At 41.8% G+C, this 22,003-nt stretch overlaps 1 protein-coding gene across 1 annotated transcript; it reads left to right on the top strand.

Annotated features, from left to right (window-relative positions):
- The first annotated feature begins 5,337 nt into the window (after positions 1 to 5,337).
- On the top strand, positions 5,338 to 21,644 carry RAB7B (RAB7B, member RAS oncogene family). Its single transcript, XM_053393352.1, has 6 exons — positions 5,338 to 5,608; positions 15,133 to 15,194; positions 16,644 to 16,770; positions 17,986 to 18,201; positions 19,921 to 20,046; positions 20,865 to 21,644. Exons 2-6 carry the CDS (start codon positions 15,142 to 15,144, stop codon positions 20,943 to 20,945), a joined length of 603 nt encoding a protein of 200 aa, XP_053249327.1. The 5' UTR covers positions 5,338 to 5,608; positions 15,133 to 15,141; the 3' UTR covers positions 20,946 to 21,644.
- Positions 21,645 to 22,003: the final 359 nt, after the last annotated feature.

Genomic DNA, 22,003 nt, shown 5'->3' with positions numbered 1-22,003 from the left:
TAACATGTCAGGCCCAGACCAGTTACTGGTGTTGCTGCTTCAGATTCTGCTATGATTATAATGACTTTAATGTTTTAGTTAAAATACTGTGGTTTTTTCATTATTGAATTTGGTTGGGGCCACCGTATTTGCTCTGCAGGTAATGAACTTAACAAATAAATGAATAAAATTGCCAAGAAGAATTTTGTAGCAGTTTTATTGTAATTTAACTTGCGTCTTAGCACATCTTTAAAACATCTGATGACAGCAAGGTATGTTGGCCTAAATATAAAAGAATTGCTTGCTTGATTATTTACTTCATAACATTTCTACACCACTTGATCTTAAATTAAAATTCCAAGTGGTTTACAAAAAAATTTGTTTAAAAATGCTAATGTTCTTCAAGGGGCTAACTAGCACCCAGGATTGAAGAATGCTATTTCTCACATTTCAAAGGCAGAAGAAAGATAAGATGGGAATTTACTGTTATATTGCAGGGTGATATGCAGGAAAGATGTAAGATGTAAGAGTTTTGACACCTAATTGCTTAACAATAGGAACAACAAATGGGCTTTAAAAAAAATATTAGGCACTTAAAATGAAGAAAGCTTGTGAATGAGGACTTCTAGCTCAGTTCTAAATGCTGATCTACTATTTTGCATCTGACTCTAGCAGGTGGACTTTGAGGGAGTTAATATATTTACTAGTGTGCGCATCCCTGATTTATACAACAACTCCTAAGAGTTTGGTCTGATGCTAAAGTCAAGGATTACTCTTGTGTTAAGAAAGTGTACATGACACAAAAGCAGGACACATCTTGGGAATATCACAGAAGGCAGCAGATAAGGAACTAAGGCCCGATAGATATGAAGCTGAATGTGTAGCCTGCACTTTTGCCTTTGATTCTATTTAACTACAGGCATTTCCTTTCCTTTGAAATTGGGACCAGAGGAAAGGCAGGCTTATTGTTCCCCTGATAACCCTATCAGGTTGAAAATCCACCTCACCGACTCCCATGACAATGAGGTATACAGAAAGCTTCTGTTCATGACATGACAGGCTTGGAACACCAATCCTTATTTAAAGAGATTTTGGGTGGCATTTGACTAAATTTTATTCAGAGCAGACCTATTGAAATTAACATGATTAAGTTAGGCCCATTAGTTTCAAGGTCTGCTATGAGTAAAACTTAACTGACTGCTACCCTTTTATTGTTGCACATCATTATGAGGCTATATTTAATTTCCCCAAAGGATTCCCTTTCCAGAAATGGATCAACATAAGGCTCAGATCTCAATGCTTTCAAGGACCACATGTCCAGGCTTCAACTGAAATACTATCAGTATAGCACTTCCACCCCCATCAGTGTTCTGCCAGGCACTGTACTCATCTTCTCTTTGTTATCTTCACCAAATGTTTTGTGCAGATACCTGCTCACACATGGTCTACCCCTTTAAAAACTGCAGTTCAGTTTCTGGGTGTACTTGAAAAATCATCCTTAAGCAAACTGAACTGCAACCTTCTGTGAGTTCTGCTCCAATGCACAGGTACACTGTGTGCTCACATGAGCAGTTAAATACACAAGAGAGGAGCAGCTGGGGCCCTTCTATGCTACATAGAATTTTGGAGTGCACCTCTCCAGTAAAGGCAGTGCCAGCACTTGAGAGAGCAAAGCGTCTTTGGCTCAGCCATGCTCCTGGGAGTGGGAGCAGGTCATCTGTCCCTAACAACATATGGGAGGAAGAACAGTTATTACAGAGATAGCCCCACACAGAGTACATTGCAGTAGTCCAAGCAGGAGATAACCAGGGCATGTACCACTCTAGTGAGACAGTCTGCAGCCCCGTAGGGTCTCCCCCTGCGTACCAGATGGAGCTGGTAGACAACCGCCCTGGACACAGAATTAACCTGTACCTCCATGGACAGCTATGAGTCCAAAATGACTCCCAGGCTGCGCACCTGGTCCTTTAGTGGCACAGTTACACCATTTGGGAACAGGGAGTCCCCCACAGCTGCCTGTCCTCTGTCCCCCAGAAACAATAACTTCTATCTTGTCAGGATTCGACCTCAATCCATTAGCCGCCATCCATCCTTCCACTGCCTCTAGACACACAGGACATTCACTGCCTTCACTGGGAAATGAAGCTGCATGTTACTGGGAAACAGAAGTGAGTTTATTGCAAATCACTTCTGGTTCTGTCCTTAAGAGAATCAGAAGCTCAAAGAGGAAGTGAGATTAAAGGCTTTCATGACTCTTCAGTAATCCTCACATCAAAACATATAACTACTGTGATTCACAGCTGCAATCTGCCTCTTCAGCAACCTATAGCAGAACATGTGATTTCATAGTCAAAGAGCCAATTCAGAAGTTTTTAAAAGAACACACACCAAGATAACAATGGTAAAGAGGTGATGGGTTTTGTTTCAGTTTTTTCTTTGTTTCAACACTTTATTTCAAAAGCTCTCTACAGGGAACTTGGGTGCTAGGCCAGATTCCAGCTGTCTGATACACTAGGAAGTTTAACAAGCAATGTCCCCCACCTACATTCTGAAGTGGTACAGTCAAGGAAGGTCTGTAACATGTTTCTTCTGCATGTTTGTATCAGCTCATAACCCATATACATAATACCACTGATATCTCCTTCAGCATAATACTTTTCAAAGGAAGAAATCTACATGTTTACCTGCCTGCAAGTTATCAATGCAGATGCAGTATATATATAATTATTTTTATACTGCTCTCCCTTTTAAAAATATAACTAAAATGCAACAGATATAGAAATGGGGTGAGCTGAACGTAAGGCTGGAAAACTGAGGGGAAAACGAAAGTGACTGATTTGTTCACCATGTCTCTCTGAAATCTTGGAGAGCGGCTGCCAATCAGTGTAAACCAGTCTTTCCTAACCTGCTCCAGATGTTGTCACACTACAACTCCCATCATCCCTGGCCATTCATTAGCCATGCTGACATGGTCTGAGGGGAGTTGGAGTCCAGGGTAGGGAAAGCTGATGCAGACAATAATGATCCGGCCATGCCAGTTATCTGATTCAATATAAGGGAGCTTCCTGTTCCCACGTGTTCAAATAACAAATTAAATTTAGTTGTAATTCCTGCAAGAAACCCCGGCAGTAAAAGCAAAGCAATTTATGAGTCAGAACTGCAAAATCATAAGATCCCATCACTCCCATCAGCCCTAGCCAACAGGGTGAATGGTCAGGGAGAATGGGAGCTTTAGTCCACAACACCTGGAGAGCCATAGGAAATCAGTTCCTGATCAACATTCAGTATACTACTCTTTTAACAACCTATATTGAGTTCATCATCAATAAAATGGAAACCAAACCTCAGCCTTGTCTCAGGTATTTTAAGGACAAATACAATCCAAATTAGGTTCCCAGAAGCAGTATCATTAAAAAGCCAGATGAGCTTATAGATAGAAATATTTGTTTTAGAAGTCTTGTGAATTTTAGGCCAATCTTATGATTTTGCAGTTCTGACTCATAAATTGCTTTGCTCATTTTTACTGCCGGGGTTTCTTGGTATGAGAGTCACATGCCAGCACTATGCTTACTTTACTCTTTATTTCCCCACAAGCTGAAAGCCAATAAAAAGCAAATCTACTTTGCTGTGTCTCCCAAAGATTGTGTCATTGTCATTCATAATCAGGAAAACTTCTGCAGGCCCATGCTGATTGAGCAAGACAGCTATAAAAGCAAATGTTATCAGGAAGTTGAACGATTCAACAAGAAGCAAATTTATTGATTTTTACAGCTGTGTGTGACAGAGATATTCCCCCAGCCTGCTAACTGGAAGATCTGTAGAAGATCTGTAGAAAAGATTATCTGCATTGCTTATTGAAGAATGGGAAGAATCTTTCTTCCTACAATTTTATAGCAACACTTCAGGTATTCATCACCCAATCCTCAGAGGTCATGTGTTCAATGTTTCTGTCCTCGAATCAATTTCCAGGTAAAGGAAGTTGGCAAAATACTTATGTAAATAAAAGACAGTTTCCCAAAGGTTCACAACTATGGGAGAGGGGTTTTGGAACATGGTAGGAACTTCTCAGGTGTAAAGGAATCTGTTAGTAATCAAGTGCCTCTGGCATGAAGCCAGTCCCTTTTTCAGTAAGCACTGAAGTAGATACCTGCAGAACTTGTTTGTTATCTACTGTTGTTAGAATCTGTGTTTATGGCTGCCAACCAACCAAAAAATGTGCAGAAATCAGCAGATGGAGCTTTTTGTGGCACGGAGCTAAACGTGACCATCTTGTTGCTTAGTCAGTTTCCTACATCACTGAAGAACCACATTGGTTCTCATATGGGCTAATACCTCAGTATCAGACCTCTGAGAATGCTCCTGTTCTTCTTAAGTTATGCAGAATTAACAGGACTGGAACAAAATGTACACTGCAAGAGAGCAGTATTTTGGGAGAAAGGGAGTAACAGCAGCAAAAACAGAGTGAAAGGGATTTCTCCTCTTCCCAAATGTCAAGCCGATCCAGTGCCTCCTGGTGCCACCTTCGGGGGGAAGAGCCATAGCTCAGTGGCAGAGCTCATGCTTTGCATTCATAAAGTCCCAGTTGAGTTCCTGTCACATACAGACAGGATAGATCCAGGCTGCCAGTCAGTGTGGGCGAGGATGAACTAAGCAGAACAGTTAGCATCCTATGGTCCTGTGGCCATTGGGGTTATCAGCTACTTATTAAAGCAAAACAAAAAAAGCAGGTCTGGCAATGGTGGAAAATGTAAACGGGATCTCTTCTGAAAATTAGGAAATGCAACGCTAGAGTGTCAGGGCAGGAGTCAGACACACACCGCTCAAAAGAGCTGTGGCGTTTGTATCACATTTTTATTTTTAAAAGACAGCTTTTCCACAATACAGTGGGGAAAACCCAGAAGAAACATGGGAGGATTACAAAAGGAAGGTGATGGCATCTGGACACCCCTGTCTCAGCTCCAATAAATGTGAATGAATGAACGATGGCTATTCTACAATAAATCTGGAAGCACCCCAAGAATGATAAAGGATCGTTCACTTCAAGGTCTACTGTTTGTAAAAAAAATATGAAGTATTAAAAGGACTAACACCCAGGAGAAGCGAACCTAGCCTGTGTGTGGACTGAACCACTCCACGCTCAAATCCATTTACACCAGAAAGTAACGCATACTGTTCTTTTGGGGCATCTCCCCCCACCTAACTTTTCTTACTGCATTCTAGCTTATGCAGTCACCGCTGGGCAATTTCCAAGTTGGATCCTTAACCATACTTAATACCAAGAAAGCTCCAGAGAGTGGGAAAAACTTCCGAGCAAACTTGTTTTGTGCGCGTCTAAAACTCTCAACCGTCTTGCAAACTCTTGTCATGTTTGGACGGCCTCTCTCTGCCTCAACCCTCCCACTGGGGTGGGGGGTGGGAGGAAAGAGAAACGAGAGAAAAAGAAGACCCACGCTCGAGGGATCTGCGGTGGGAAGGGATCCTGCTCGGCACTCCTTCCGTCCTTTCTTCAACCCCCCCTCCCCAAGGCGTTTCTTCTGCGCGCTCTCGGGAGGAGCCGCGAGGAGTTTGCACGGGCAGCAGACCTCGCAGCTCTGCAAAAAAGCCGGGTCACGCCAGAGGAGGAAGACCAGTAAGTCCCCTTTCTTGTTGTCCTCTAGTTATGTAAGCCTCCTTTCGAAACGGTTCGCCTGCAAACGGAGCAAGCGTGTGGCAGATGGCAGGAGATCCACTGGGATCCACAAGTTAAGTGCCTAGTTGCTGCGCAGGCGATGCATTTGCAACGCCGAACTTGAAGCACAAAGAACGAGCGAGATTCGTGCCTGAGTAGGCAGAGAGAGAACCGGCTCAGAGCTGGGTGAACTTCTCTAAGAAGCTGACGGCGGAGATCTAGGGAGGTTGCATGGGGAGATCTACCCCAGCATGTGGAATAGGTGATCGGTGGAAGAAAGAGCGGCTGCCTCTTCTCCCGTTTCTCCACCGCTCATAGCAGAAAAATATTTAGACGTGGAGCAGAGGGGGAAGTATTAGGTTCCACTGAAGCACTCCTTCGTGCCTGGGACAATTGCTTTTGGAAGATCTCGTTCTTTGTGACTCACCGAATAAAGGGGAATTGAACAGGGCTGGGCCTGCTGCTCATGCGAGCTGCATCTTAACAACAAAGGATAGTTTTAAGGCGGGGAGGGGGGACAACACTAGGAAAAAATGTAGGGATCTGAGCCTAGCGATCAACGTTCGCATCTGGCGTTCTGGGCAGGAGCTGAGCTGCTTCTCAGCGGGTGCAGCACAATGGGCTGAATAGGCCCAAGGCTATTTCCAGGCACTGTCTGGGTGCATATGGAGTCACAAATAAAGCTACAGGAGGGTGGCATGCATAATCTGCCCCGGGACTTATGGTGAGAAAGTGCGGGCTGCAAGAGCAAGTGATCATTGTTCCATTTACGTAATAAGGGACATGGGCAGTGGCGTAGCAAGGTCAGGTGGTGCCTGGTGCGGAAAAATTATTGTCACCCCCCCCCACACACACACTGAAATGATTAAAAAAAGGAAAAATAAGATTCTTATCAGTGGCATAGTTAAGGCATTTGCTTTCAGAAAAAGAAGTGATTTTGGGTTGCCAGGTTTCGTTTTGCTGTTTCTGCGACTTTCACCGAAGCTGCATAACAACTGAGGCTAAAAGACTAATTAAACTAAGGTGTCAAGACTAATTAAATTTCATGGTGCTTCTGACAAGGCATGTCTTGGATTGCGCCATAGGCAAGTTAAGCTTTTCCAACCACACCTCTGTGCCAGGGAAACCAATTGCCTGATTCATACCTGTGTGTCATGTGGCTATGTTAAAGGCAGTCAGTGCAAAAGGGAAAAAAGAAAGAAAGAGAAACTAGCATTGTTCATTGCTTTCTTTGAAACAAACACTGTGCGTGAACAGTGGCATTTATCCCCATTTTACAGATGCGGAAACTTTAAAAAGTTAGTGGAAATTTGTTGTCCGGGAAGCCATAGCTATGAAATTAGGGAGAGATTATGCTGTGCTGGCTGCATATACAGTGGTACCTCAGGTTACATACGCTTCAGGTTAAAGACTCCGCTAACCCAGAAATAGTGCAGGAGAGATAAGAAGGAAAGACAGGGTTCCAGATTGCAAAAGAGCATGGAGCACCTGCACCTTTGATAAATCCATCTTCTCTATAGTTATTAAAGGTGCAAGAGCCCCGTCCTCTTTTCCATCCTAATGGCAAGATATTTCTTGGGATGAGAAGCCTAATGGAGAAGCACAGGTACAAATGCACTGCTGGAAAGTGGAAGCCTATTCTGTCTGCTGCTACAGAGCCTCCCACCCCACTAATAACTTCTATACGTCACTCAGCCCAAGGGGGAAGGTTGGCCTGTACAGTGGTACCTCAGGTTAAGTACTTAATTCGTTCCGGAGGTCCATACTTAACCTGAAACTGTTCTTAACCTGAAGCACCACTTTACCTAATGGGGCCTCCTGCTGCTGCCGCGCCGGCGGAGCACAATTTCTGTTCTCATCCTGAAGCAAAGTTCTTAACCTGAAGCACTATTTCTGGGTTAGCGGAGTCTGTAACCTGAAGCGTATGTAACCCAAGGTACCACTGTAATAGAAACACGGGAAGCTGCCTTATAAAGAGTCGGACCATTGGTCCATCTTGCTCAGCAGTATTCCTGAGAGCAGTACTCCATGATTTCAGCCAAGGGGACATTCCCAAGCCTACCTCGAAACGCCGGTGATTCAACCTGGGACCTTCTGAATGCAGAGCCAGGGCTCTACCACTAAGCTACAGCCTTCCTCTGACACAACACATAGTGATACATGATCAGATCACTGTGTAGCCATATCAGCAAAAGCCATCTCATTTCTGCCTGTTGTGCAGGTGTTTGGGCATACACAAAAAGCTGGCCATATAAACACATTCATGTGTGTATAAGCACACAAAGGAAAAAAGACTATAGATAAAATCTGTAGCTTTGGTATCTCTCATGTAGGTATGAAGATCTTAACAGATAGGGCCCTTCTCAGCTGACACCTGCACAACATAAACAGACAGAGATGGCTTTCGTTTCTTTCATTCTTTGTATTTCATCCCCCACCCCATCTGTTTCCCTTCTGGAAACAGATAATAACAGGTGCAGCTTTTCCTAGCATGGCAATGCAGCACTGGTGAAACCTTCACCTATTGTAGTTCTGCACGTTTTTAAATTGCATTTATATCCTGTTTCTTCTCCAAGGAGCTCAAGGTGATGTACATGGTTCTCTTCCCCCCTCCTTTAATCCCCACAACAGCCCTGTGAGGTAAGTTAGGCTGAGAAGCAGTGATTGACCTTGGGATTCAAAACCTGGTCTCCAGGTCTTAGTCCAACACTGTAACCACTATACCACACGGGCTCTTCAGAACTTCATTTTGACGTTGCTAGGATCTAATTACACACTGAATGCAAAGTTCTGTAACTGGGCTGAAGTCTAACAACATCTGGAGAGCCACAGGTACTCATCATTGCACTAAACACAGAATTTGTAACTTTTTTCAGTCAAAACGTGCACAGCTGCAGGTGCAATGGAATTATGGCAGGTGTAATATATATTGTCAGAACTTGCAAAAAAAAAAATCTTTTGGGATGGAAGTACAGAACATTATACGAATAAGTACAGGTTGTGCTCTCCCAAGTAACTCTAAAACAACTCTTCTTCTGATAGTGTGCTCTGAGGGCATTAATACTTACACTGCTAACGACAGCAAAACTGTGTTGCACAAAAATGGAAAAATAAAGATCCCTCTACCATAACCGGCTAATGAAAACCTGACAAACTATAGTAATGATGAAAAATGCAATTCATAATAATCAAGAAAACAAACTTATTGAGAAATGGGTTTTGGTTTAACATATCTGGAATAAATGATGATATATTTCCTTTTAATCTATCCATGAGACTATATTGCCATGAATATATGTTATATTATACTCCCCCCACCAAATGCCAGTTTCTTTCTTTTCATTTCCATTTTATTTATTTTTTTTAGTAAACAAGGTTGTCTGTTTTATAAATAGATCTGCCAACAAATTGTAACTGTATAACTATTATTATTACTATTAAAGCTGGGGGAGAGAGATAGCATCCCTACATGGAACTGGCCTAAATGAAAGGGAGAAGCATGCCAGAGACAAAAGGAGTTTGTATCCAGTTCTATATAAAACCCATTGGTAACAATTGTGACCTTGTGGGAAGGCTGAATCCACCCATGTAACAAATGGCTGGGTTGTCATTGCCAAACATTGTCTGGAGCAGAAGTGTGGGTGAAATTTGAGCAATGTCATGGGTTGCTGTAGCAGTTATATTTGGAAAAATAGCCCTGCCAGGTGGTGACGAGGATGGAGATTTCTTCATAATGAAATAACAGCAAAGTTCCCTGCTGTCATTATGGGTCTTCCTCCTTTTGAAATCCAAAGTGAGTCAGCTGCTTGTGCTTGGAAGATCTCACTCATCATAAGATTGGCAATTTGGTTCTTCAGTCTGTGGACTCCTAAGCCTGTGTTGTGCTTATTATGGTCTAAGGCAGGGCTGGAGAACCTGTGTCCCTCCAGTCGTTACTGGGCTTCCATCTGCCCCAGAAGTGGCCGACGGTCAGCTAGAATGGAAGTTGTAGTGCAGCAATATGTGGAGGTCACAGGTTTCCCCCTCCTGAACTAGGGTAAATGGCTAACAAAGTTTCACTTTAAGTCCATGTGACATTCACTGCAAATCCTGGATGCGTGGGGTTACCTATGCCCTTGCTTGCTCCAGCGCTTCCTTCTTGCAGCCCACTAAATCATTAGCACTGTGATATTGTTGCTGCTAGCTGGCGCTCTCAGGGCCTAGCTAAATGTCAACCTAGAGCCATCATGCTGCTGTTGCTGTTGTTGTTTAGTCGTGTCCGACTCTTCGTGACCCCATGGACCAGAGCACGCCAGGCACTCCTGTCTTCCACTGCCTCCCACAGTTTGGTCAAACTCATGTTTGTAGCTTCGAGAACACTGTCCAACCATCTCGTCCTCTGTTTTTCCCCTTCTCCTTGTGCCCTCCATCTTTCCCAACATCAGGGTCTTTTCCAGGGAGTTTTCTCTTCTTATGAGGTGGCCAAAGTATTGGAGTCTCAGCTTCACGATCTGTCCTTCCAATCATGCTGCTACCAGCCTGCATTTGATTTCCCCTACAATCTACGGTGTAAAATTGGAAGGGAAACGAGTGACATGACATCACACCCAACTCTTTACAAGCAGAACCCAATGAATTAGTGGGAAGGGCAGGGAGAGCATGATATGACATGGTGGTTGTTGGTTGTTTTTTGTTGTTTTTAAAGAAAACACAGACGTTCCAAGGGAGATGTGAGTCACCGCCAGCCACAGTTGTCTTTGCAGGCTTTTACTGCACAGATTTAGTGGTGGAGAAGGTGCCTGAGAGAGGGGTGCGGTTGCTGCATTGAGAGAGCAGCTGGATGCCCTGAAGGTCTTTTTGTGAAAAAGAAAACCTCAGAATTAGTGCAGGCAAGTCAGAAACTTTTAGGTCATTTCTCCCATTCCTACATGCTTGAAAGGGCCTGTATCCAATGTCATGCTTGTGCAAGGATTTATACTTGTACAACAGGACTTTTCCTCCCTCTCCTCCCCCTGTGTGCCTCCAAATTTGTTCTGAGTTTCTTTTTTTTTTATATAAAATATTTATTAAAGTTTTACAAACTGAAAAAAGAAAAAGAAAAATACAAAAAACAAACAAAACAGTTCCATCTTTCCATTACATTCTTTCATTTACTTAATTTCCGGACCTCCTCTAACCTCCCTTTTTGTATTCCAGTTTAATTTGTCAGTTCAGCAAATCCTTCCCCTCTTTGCTTATCCTAATCTTTAATCTTAAAATAATGTAACATTAGATTTTTGCTTATTAATAGTCCATTTTTTCATACTCCTTATAGCATTATAGCTAAAAACCACATAACTTTCAATCCAACATCATTAATTTTGCAATATTTCTGTAAATAGTCTTTAAATTTCTTCCAATCTTCTTCCACCGACTCTTCTCCCTGGTCTCGGATTCTGCTGGTCATTTCTGCCAATTCCATATAGTCCATCACCTTCATCTGCCATTCTTCCAGGGTGGGTAGGTCTTGTGTCTTCCAATACTTTGCGATAAGTATTCTTGCTGCTGTTGTGGCATACATAAAAAAAGTTCTGTCCTTCTTTAGCACCTGTTGGCCGACAATGCCCAGAAGAAAGGCCTCTGGTTTCTTCAAGAAGGTATATTTAAATACCTTTTTCAATTCATTATATATCATCTCCCAGAAAACCTTAATCCTTGGGCACGTCCACCAAAGGTGAAAGAATGTACCTTCTGTTTCTTTACATTTCCAACATTTATTATCGGGCATGTGATAAATTTTTGCCAGCTTGACTGGGGTCATGTACCACTTGTATATCATTTTCATAATATTCTCTCTTAAGGCATTGCATGCCGTAAACTTCATACCTGTGGTCCATAACTGTTCCCAGTCAGCGAACATAATATTATGTCCAATATCTTGTGCCCACTTAATCATAGCAGATTTCACCGTTTCATCCTGAGTATTCCATTTCAACAGCAAGTTATACATCCTTGACAAAATCTTAGTTTTGGGCTCTAACAGTTCTGTTTCCAATTTTGATTTTTCCACCTGGAATCCAATTTTTTTGTCCTGATTATATGCCTCCATTATTTGATAATAATGAAGCCAATCTCGCACTTTATTCTTTAGTTTTTCATAACTCTGCAATTTCAATTTGTCTCCTGCTTGTTCCAAAATTTCCCAATATTTTGGCCATTTGGCCTCCATATTGAGTTTTTTCAAGGCCTTTGCTTCCATTGGTGATAACCACCTTGGGGTTTTATTTTCAAATAAATCTTTATATCTTATCCAGACATTAAATAGTGCTTTCCTGACAATATGATTCTTAAATGCTTTATGTGCTTTGACCTTATCATACCACAGATATGCATGCCAACCAAATACATTGTTAAAACCTTCCAAATCCAAAATGTCTGTATTCTCAAGGAGTAGCCATTCTTTCAACCAGCAGAAAGCTGCTGATTCATAATACAGTTTAAGGTCTGGCAGGGCAAATCCACCTCTTTCCTTTGCGTCAGTTAGTATTTTAAATTTTATTCTGGGCTTCTTGCCCTGCCAGACAAATCTAGAAATATCTCTCTGCCACTTCTTGAAACAGTCCATCTTGTCTACAATTTGCAATACTTGAAACAAAAATAACATTCTTGGCAATACATTCATCTTTATCGCAGCTATACGGCCTAGCAGTGAAAGCTTCAAGTTTGACCAAATTTCTAAATCTTTTTTCACTTCCGCCCAACATTTTTCATAATTATCTTATAAATTCACATTTTTGGCTGTCATGTTAATACCCAAATATTTCACTTTTTTAACCACTGTTAAACCTGTCTCATTCTGAAACCTCTCTCTTTCATTGTCTGTTAAATTTCCCCCCCCAAACCTTTGTTTTTAGTTTGTTCAGTTTGAATCCAGCAACCTGACCAAAATCTTGAATCAGTTCCAAAACTCTTTTAGTACTAGATTCTGGCTCCTGTAATGTCAGTACTAAATCATCTGCAAATGCTCTCAATTTATACTGTTTAGCTCCGACTTGTATACCTTTAACCAACTGGTCTCTTCTAATCATATTCAGCAAAACCTCCAGGACTGATATAAAAAGCAATGGGGAAATTGGGCAACCTTGTCGTGTCCCTTTCTCTATCTTAAATTCCTCCGTCACCTCATTATTAACAATTAACTTGGCCTTTTGTTCAGAGTAAATTGCACTTATACCGTTTCCAAATCCTTCTCCCACCCCATCCCCTGTAGATTTTTCTTCATAAAACTCCAAGAAATATTGTCAAAGGCTTTCTCCGCGTCTACAAATATTAGAACTGCTTTAGTGTTAATATTCACTTCTAACTTTTCCAGAATGTTAATTATATTCCTCAAATTATCAGACAAATGTCTACTCGGAAGAAAGCCTGCTTGGTCTTTATGAATCTCTTCCATCAACACTATTTGTTCTGAGTTTCTCCCCAAACCTCTGGAGCAGATTTGGGAAGGGTATAGGCCTGGGGCATGTGGGGAAGGGGGAGAAGAGGGCAAGAACCAGGCAGAGGGCCTTCTTGGTCACCCGCCCTGTGGGACGCCCTCCCATCAGATGTCAAGGAAATAAACAACTATATGACTTTTAGAAGACACCTGAAGGCAGCCCTGTTTAGGGAAGTTTTTAAAGTTTGATGTTTTATTGTGTTTTTAATATTCCGTTGGGAGCTGCCCAGAGTGGCTGGGGAAACCCAGCCAGATGGGTGAGATATAAATAAATTAGTAGTAGTAGCAGTAGTACAGTGGTACCTTGGTTCTCAAACTTAATCTGTTCCGGAAGTCAGTTCCGAAACCAAAGCGTTCCAAAACCAAGGTGCACTTTCCCATAGAAAGTAATGCAAAATGGATTAATCCATTCCAGACTTTTAAAAACAAACCCCAAAACAGCAATTTAATATGAATTTTACTATCTTGTGAGATAATATTATTTATCCATAAAATGAAAGCAATAAACAATGTACTGTACTATAAAATAAATAAAACAGTATTGTAGATGATAAAAAGTAAAATTTTAAAAAATTCTTATCTGCAGAGATGATAGTCATTGTTTGGATGGGGGCTTTTATCCATTTCCTCAGGCACACAATCAATCAATAGCTTAACTGGGATCCAGACAGTCACAAAAACAAATTAACTGAAAAAGCCTCAAAACAAAAAACACAAAATAAATAACAAAAACAAAAGCACCAAATATAAACTCCAAATATCACCTCAGAACACTGCAATCAGAACTAGAAGGCTTGAATTATAGTGGGGGACAAAAATTAGCAGTGCAACAGGAAACACAGGGGGACTCAAAACAGAGCATGTTTGGCTTCCGGAAAAAAGTTCGAAAACTGGAACACCTACTTCTGATTTTGCAGCGTTCGGGTTCCAAGTTGTTCGTGAACTAATCTGTTCAAAAACCGAGGTACCACTGTAGTACTGTGCAATCAGGTGGTTACTTAGCTGTACATTATATACAAGCCGTTGTTCCCAAACCCTTCCACAAAGTGAAAATACTGCACTCACTTGTTATCTCTAATGCCTCTTTATTAGGGCTTTAAATTTCCTCCCTTGTTTCAGAGAAAACACAAAATAGAGCCTTGGGCATCAGGCAGACAAATAGAAGTTCATGCCATGGATAGAAGACTGTGCAGTTTTTGACAGCAGCAGTGATGCACCCAGAGAGAAAGGCTTTGCTCAGTGATGCTGAGTGGGGTGTCTCTTGCCTGCAGCACCAACACTAATAGGCTTGTTCAGAGCCATTTTCGTGTCAATAGTCTCCTTGTCAACTGTATGTGAAGGATGCTCCCGGTCCCTTCTCCTTTCACTGCTGCAGAAAGTACTGCATAAATGTGGGAATTATTGGAGGGAGGAGGAGGGCAGATGGGAACAAAGACACAAATGCACAGTACTTATGCTCCCCTCATGGGTGGCTTACAACACAAATATAAAAAATTAAAATACAGATTTTTAAAACTGCAAAATATAAAGCTCCATAAAACTAAAAAGCTAAAACAGTGGCAAGTCAACAAAACTTTTTTTTAACACAAATTTTATTCAGATTTTATGATAGATGCCAGAAGGCCTGGGAAAATGAGAAGGGACTAGAATAGGCATCAAGTAGGAGCCAGGTGAGTCTCCCAAGGGAGAGCATTCTACAGCTGGGATGCCACCTTGGAAAAAGCTCCACACCTCACTTGGTGGGGACACTAGGATAATTTACTGGGGTTTGTGAATCTAGAAAACCTGTTAGGCATATTTTTATTTCATTTTAAAAGTGGACCCAAGTCTCAAGGGACAGTCTTAATCAAAGATTCCCATCCAAGGAGAAGCAAGGATGCTTCATTTACAGTGACACAAAAGGCAGTTGACCAGTCGGATGCCTGGAGTTCTTTGCTGGCTTCTGCTATCCTGAGTATGGCGCATATAGAGCATTGTGCTGATTCAAGATACAAGATGTTGACGAATGTCTTTTTTTCTTCCTTCCCTTTAGGCTCCATTTATGAATTCAACTAAGAGAGTGGATTTGAAACTAATAATTATTGGCACTTTAGGGTAAGCATCATTCTTTGCTTTTGGAATTTGAAAAGGCAGTTTGAAGAGATGCCCTACTTCTCCACATAAGCACTGTAATAGTGTTGTTGTTTTTTAACACCTTGGGTGGATGATAATACTGTTCATTTTGTTATGTTGATTTTAGTTCTATTTTTCCACACACCCTCCAAGAAGCCAAGGAGAGCATTTGGTTCTCTCACTCCCATTTTATCCTCCCAATGACTCGGGGAGGTGGGCTAGGCTGAGAGTTGGCAATTGGTCCAGGCCACCCATTACTAAGCGTGGATTTGAATTCGGAACTCCTATGTTGGCTTTCCCAGCTAGAAATGTTACAACACTTCATGGCATTTTTACTCCCTATCATTAGAGACCTCTACCAATTTGACAATGACAGTGATCTGCTGGCTTTCAACAGTGGAGCTCACTAAGTTCTGGGAGATAACTATCATAACCATATCATAACAGCAATCATGCTGTGTTATATTGTTGTGAGAAATACCTCTCAGAAATCTTATCAGAAGAGTCATTACAATGGATATCAAGTTTAGGAAAAAGGTATATGCACTGTAGTTGTCCTATTGGAGAAAATATCAGATCAAAGCCCCTCACAGAGCAGAAAATTGAATTTCTACTTGCTGGTTTTAAGAGAAATAGCACCACAAGTGTCCATCTTTGCTATTGTTCTGGTCTAATTGCACTAGAAATGTACTGATGATGATATGGTATGAGGGAGTGTCAACAGGACAAAGATCAAGACAAGCTAATTTTATTAATTTTACAGATGAAATTTTTTAACTGTTTACCATATCAAACATCAGGGCTCCCATAGGCCAGTGATAGGGATGATGAGAGTTACAGTCCAGCAACATCTGGAGGCTCACAGGTTCCAACAGTCTTCCCCTAGACAGTCATATTTTTAGATAGTTAAGTCCAGAAAAAGAAGAGAATGGGGGGAAATGCAGGCTAAAGAAAATTATACTCTGTAGAGTTAAGATCAGCCTGCAGAACAGACTACAAAAATCAATAGATGCAGCACTGAGACAATGACACAATGCCAGCATTGAGCACAAAGACTAATTGAACAGTGTTTTATTATATCTAGTAGTCATAAGTCTTTGGTTTGAACAGGGGATATATTAGCAACTCCCTCCAGTTTCATCTATTCAGGTGAAGCAGACCATCAATGGCCATCTTCACCTAGTTCTGGCCTGCAGCCCACACTCCAAAAAAATAATACTTTGCATCCTTTGTTTTTTAAAAAGACTTTTATCCCAAGTATTTTACAGGAGAGATTCAAGGCAGCCAGCATTCAAGCACACAAGTAGTAAACATAGAACAATCTACAATTCAACCAAATGTTAAATCAAACTTTTAGGATAAAAAACAGGAAACTATTAGAAAGTAGTCATCAGAATTAATTCATTGCATGTGTTTCTTACTTCACCCTAGTGTAGGGAAGACCTCTCTCCTCCACCGGTATGTTCACAAGAAGTTTTACGAAGACTATCGAACAACTCTGGGAGCTAGTATCCTGACTAAAATGGTAGTTGTGGACAGCAGCCCGCTGAAATTGCAGGTGAGAGATACCTTGAAGTAGAAGTGCTTGGTTTTACACACATCTAGTAGTGCTAGGGACGCGGGTGGCACTGTGGGTTAAACCACAGAGCCTAGGACTTGCCGATCAGAAGGTCGGCAGTTCGAATCCCCTTGACAGGGTGAGCTCCCATTGCTCGGTCCCTGCTCCTGCCAACCTAGCAGTTCGAAAGCACGTCAAAGTGCAAGTAGATAAATAGATACCGCTCCGGCGGGAAGGTAAACGGCGTTTCCGTGCGCTGCTTTGGTTTGCCAGAAGCAGCTTAGTCATGCTGGCCACATGACCCGGAAGCTGTACGCCAGCTCCCTCGGCCAGAGTCGGTCATGACTGGACCTAATGGTCAGGGGTCCCTTTACCCTTTACTTTAGTAGTGCTCAGAAATGGCAGGTGCTGTGTGCTCCTTTTGATTGATTGATTTAAAAGATTCCTATACCGCATTTCAGCAGAGCTTCCAGGGTAGTTTACAAAGAAGATTATACACAAATAAAATACAAAGAACAAATTAAAATATCCAGGAATACATAAAAAACCCAGGGAATTAAAAATGTCTTCACCTGGTGCAAGGCAGGCCTTTCTGCTGGAGGAATTCCACAAACAGGGCACCAGCGCACTCTCGGGTCACCACCTCTGAGTACTTCACAAGGATTGATTTTGTAGATACTTAACAATTCATCCGTCACGGGTGTCCTGGGGGTGGGAGTGACATTTTATGCAGTGTAATAGAATTAAGCCATATAATGCATTGGATTTAAATGGGAGGGATATCATCTTACACACCCAATGGCCTGTGCAAAAAAAGAAAAAAGAAAAAATGTATAGAGTGTGATGCCAAAATGTATACAGTGACAAGGCCAGGTGCCCTTTGGAGGACAGAGTATTCCATAATCTGGGGGCCACCACAGAAATGGCTCTGTCACAGACAGCCCATGAACTTTACAGAGTGGTGGAAGTGTCAGATCTATGCAGGAGGGAGCTCTCTGTCAGATATTTGGGGCCCAAGCCATTTAGGGCTTGATAATGCTAGTATTGCTGTGTTCCATTTTGTAACAGTTTTATGTCTTTTAAAATTGCAGTGGTCCACAGCGGGGGAAAGCTTGGGAAACACTGAGCTGAAGGAACCTGTCACTGTGCATGAAAGTATCTGTAGTGGTTCAGAGGTTGCTAACACTAATGCTTGTATGTTCATCCTCCTTTCAGATTTGGGATACTGGAGGGCAGGAACGATTCCGGTCCATGGTATCCACATTCTACAAAGGCTCCGATGGCTGCATGCTGGCCTTTGACGTCACGGACATGGATTCCTTCCATTCCTTGGATGACTGGAGAGAAGACTTCCTACAGAGGGTCATTCCAATGGAGCAAGGCTTCCCTATGGTTGTGCTGGGGAATAAAATTGATCTGAAGGACCGACAGGTAGGAGAAGGAATTGTGAGGGAGCGGGGCTAAGCTAGAGCTCTCAATGTATTTTAAAACTCTTTGTATCAAGATTGGAGAGGAGAATGCTAGAGAATGGCGTGAAAAGAATGCCCAGTCAGTGAGAGGTTGATCCAGCATTTGCAGTGCTTTAGATTTCTGTAACTTGTCCCATTGATTCCAGTGGAATTTAATTGTAAAGTTCATTCTATGATTCAGTGATCCCCATGTTGTTCTGTGCGACTCCTGTTGGCAGACTAGGAAACAGCAGGATCTAATAGCATGGAACATAATCTCTTGGGAGTGACCCTTACAGAATTTCTTCCCTAATGGTACTCCACATGCACACCTGAAACTCAACATATTTCTTGCACAGCACTGCAGTGCTACACTAGCCATGAGGGAAGTTCCCATGTTTTTTATTTTTAAAAATTGAAAATATTTTTTTTTAAAGCCATGTAAATATATATTTTTTAAAATATATAAAGGTAAAGGTAAAGGTACCCCTGCCTGTACAGGCCAGTCTTGACAGACTCTAGGGTTGTGCGCCCATCTCACTCAAGAGGCCAGGGGCCAGCGCTGTCCGGAGACACTTCCGGGTCACGTGGCAAGCGTGACATTGCTGCTCTGGCAAGCCAGAGCCGCACACGGAAACGCCGTTTACCTTCCCGCTAGTAAGCGGTCCCTGTTTATCTACTTGCACCCGGGGGTGCTTTCAAACTGCTAGGTTGGCAGGCGCTGGGATCGAGCAACGGGAGCGCACCCCGCCGCGGGGATTCGAACCGCCGACCTTTCGATCGGCAAGCCCTAGGCGCTGAGGCTTTTACCCACAGCGCCACCCACGTCCCTTAAATATAAAATATATAGACGTGATCAATTACATGAAAGTATAGAGAAACGTAACATTTCCTCGAATTCAGAGAAAAAGGAAAGCAAGCTACATAAATATTTTTATTATATGGGGAGGAGAGAGAAATTAACAAGTAGTAGGGGTATGTGCGCTTACTACTCAAACCTTTTGCCAGAACTAAATGGATATATATATATATATATATATATATATATATATATGCGCATCCAAGCCTTTAGAAGCCTTTAGAAACTGCAGAGCATTTTCTTTTAGCCCCCGTTATCAATGCATTTTCAATATATTTACAGATCATCACTGTCAATATGTGTCAGCATACATATTAGTGGTGTTTTTTATTTTTTATAAAGCTGCTGGTATTTATGTACTCATTTGCCAGCTGTCCAGGAACAAGGATTCATGTTGATGACATGATTAGGGCTATGAATTGGGGCAGCTAAATATGAGTCACCACTAAAGCCTAATTCTTGTTAGTAGAAGTTAAGAACCCTTTGGAGATTGAGACTTATCAAGAGCTCAGCGAGTTGCACATGGGTAGCAGAGCACATGGGTAGCACATGAGGGCAGAGGAGTTTCCACACCTTGTTCCACATCATAATGTGAGAAGGCAACAGAAAAGCTAACACTTCTGAGCCAAGTGCCAGTCTTGTGGAAAAGTTGCAAAAGTTGAATTTTCATAAGAAAGATGGAGTGATTGAGAAATGTCCTGCACATTGCTTGCATAATGATTGCATGACACACAACACGATCTAACCTCCCTGTAAACAAATCAGGATGAATGTTCAAGACACTGGTTGTTTGGAAGCAACCTAAGATCACCTAATCGAATCCCTTCCAATTTTGTCTTGCAGGTGTCCAAGGAGGCAGCTTTATCCTGGTGCAAAGAAAAGGACATTGCGTATTTTGAAGTAAGCGCCAAGAATGATATCAATGTAGTTCAGGCTTTTGAGACCCTGGCAAGACAAGCACTATCGAGGGTGAGTAGCAGCCTTGTCCATAAGAAATAGCTGAGTTTTTCATCGACATCAAACATGTTGCATGTGAAGCAAACAGCACCCTCTTGTGATCATTTCCATAAAATCAAAGGAGGAGCAAAGTTTTGGGTCTGGCTAATGTGTGATTTTTAAAGTTTTGGGCTCGCATATTTTCGCTTGCAGGTTTTTTCCCAAGTGCAGTTCAGTTCAGCTTCCCCTTTCCAGAGTGTCTGATTCTGCACTGAAACCAAAACAGGTGCAGTGAGAGCAATATAGTATAAAAGTAAAGGCATGTGTTTATCATTTTATTTACTTTTTAGAATGCTACAGTTTGCAAAAGAGAAGCCACGATACCTCTTAAAAATCTGATTTTTGGGGAGAATAGGACTTGCATGTGATTGTGGATTATAGGTACAGTACTCTCATCATATATATAATATGATGTTGCAAAAGGGATGAGATTTTTATGACAATAAATGTAGAGATTCCCAACCACAGAACTATGACAAACTGAAAACCTTACATCAAAACCAATTTCTGCCCATAAGACAGTTGTGCATCAAAGAATTCTCTGGGCGTCGTTAATCTTGAAGCATGTGGGATGAGATTGCTGCCTCTGACCACAAGGTGTTGCCACTTGTTCAGGTTAAGACACAGAGAAAGGAGAACAAAAGGATTTTTTTTATGCCAAGATTTTGGTTCCCAAGTACTGTACCATTCTGACTAGGGATGACCCTTACCATATAGCAGCTCAGCTATTTTGTTGTCTTTTGTTTTGCCTTGTTTTCATAAACTCATACTGGGTTATGTTTTTCCTTTAGTACAACGGGATCATTGAGAACTACCTAACCGATTCTATAAAGCTCACTCCTGAAGACCAGCCCAGGACAAAATGTTGCTAAAATGTCATTTAGAAAGTGATGACTTTTCTACTTCGTCCAAGTCCAAGGTTTGATGTGTGGAAGAACCGCTGAAGTCTCTCTTGAGTCTTGCCCATCAGGGTTGGAGGAAGAACTGAAGGGATTCTCCCCCCCCCCCCCATTTTCCAGCAAAGATGGGCATTACTGACCATTACTGAGCATGCAGATGGAAATCAGCCTGAAGCATCAGGGAGGGTTACATTAGCCCAGCAAAATTGAACTGTGGTTCTGGATCCCATTATTCACAAATTTCTAAGATGCCACTGTGGTGCTTGGACTTGTTCTTCAAAGTACCTCCAGAAAATAACTTGATTTGTCTGTTCTCAATTTAATGCTGTCTCCCATGTTTTATCGTGGTCTGTTAGTTAAGGCAGGTAGGCAGCAGTCAGTCTCTCGATCTTCAGCCTTTGGTATCTTACCTGCAAATACAGCACATTCCTGAACGAGAGCTCAACATAGCACAATATGAGCCAAAGCACAGATCTCAGTGCCCTCTTAGTATGTATAGATTGAATTTACACCTGAAACGCAAAACATTCATGTTTGTTCACCCAATGTGCAATAGCAACAGCTGTGTGAAGGTGTTACTATAGGTACAGAGCTTTTTTAAAATGTAATTTTCAGAACATAGACTTTTTGTATTTGCCAGAATACTCCCAAATAATAAAAGCCTTTGGGTTCCCCCCCTTTTTTTTGCATTTTTCCATTTACTTCCTCAGAAAGTCAGGTTGGATTTGCAAATTCACTTTAACCTATCAGTGTCCTCAGTTTTCCCTAGGGAAATTAGTCTCGCCATGCTGCTGAAGCATCCCCACTGGGGTTTTCCAATACATTTCTTCAAGTGCTAGCAGAAATAGTAGAGATTTTCCTGATATACACACATTTGGAATGGGATGTTTTATACATGGTAAGAGAAAAAATATAGCTGAACAACTGACTCCCCATGTTACAGGGATTTACATTTCCCCTGTGAAATGGGGACAACGCGTGCCTTGGAGGAGAAGTCTGCAAAGTAAGACAACAGGGAATATTACTGGTGG

Source organism: Podarcis raffonei, chromosome 6, assembly GCF_027172205.1.
Source record: "Podarcis raffonei isolate rPodRaf1 chromosome 6, rPodRaf1.pri, whole genome shotgun sequence".
In the NCBI taxonomy this organism is placed as follows: Eukaryota; Metazoa; Chordata; class Lepidosauria; order Squamata; family Lacertidae; genus Podarcis; species Podarcis raffonei.
This window is presented reverse-complemented; position numbering and strand designations above follow the sequence as displayed.

Coding starts and splice junctions, on each gene's coding strand:
- RAB7B (XM_053393352.1), top strand. CDS start 15,142: ATGAATTCAACTAAGAGAGTGGATTTGAAACTAATAATTATTGGCACT. Junction 15,195..16,643: donor ATAATTATTGGCACTTTAGG/GTAAGCATCATT, acceptor ACTTCACCCTAG/TGTAGGGAAGACCTCTCTCC. Junction 18,202..19,920: donor TTGATCTGAAGGACCGACAG/GTAGGAGAAGGA, acceptor TTTGTCTTGCAG/GTGTCCAAGGAGGCAGCTTT.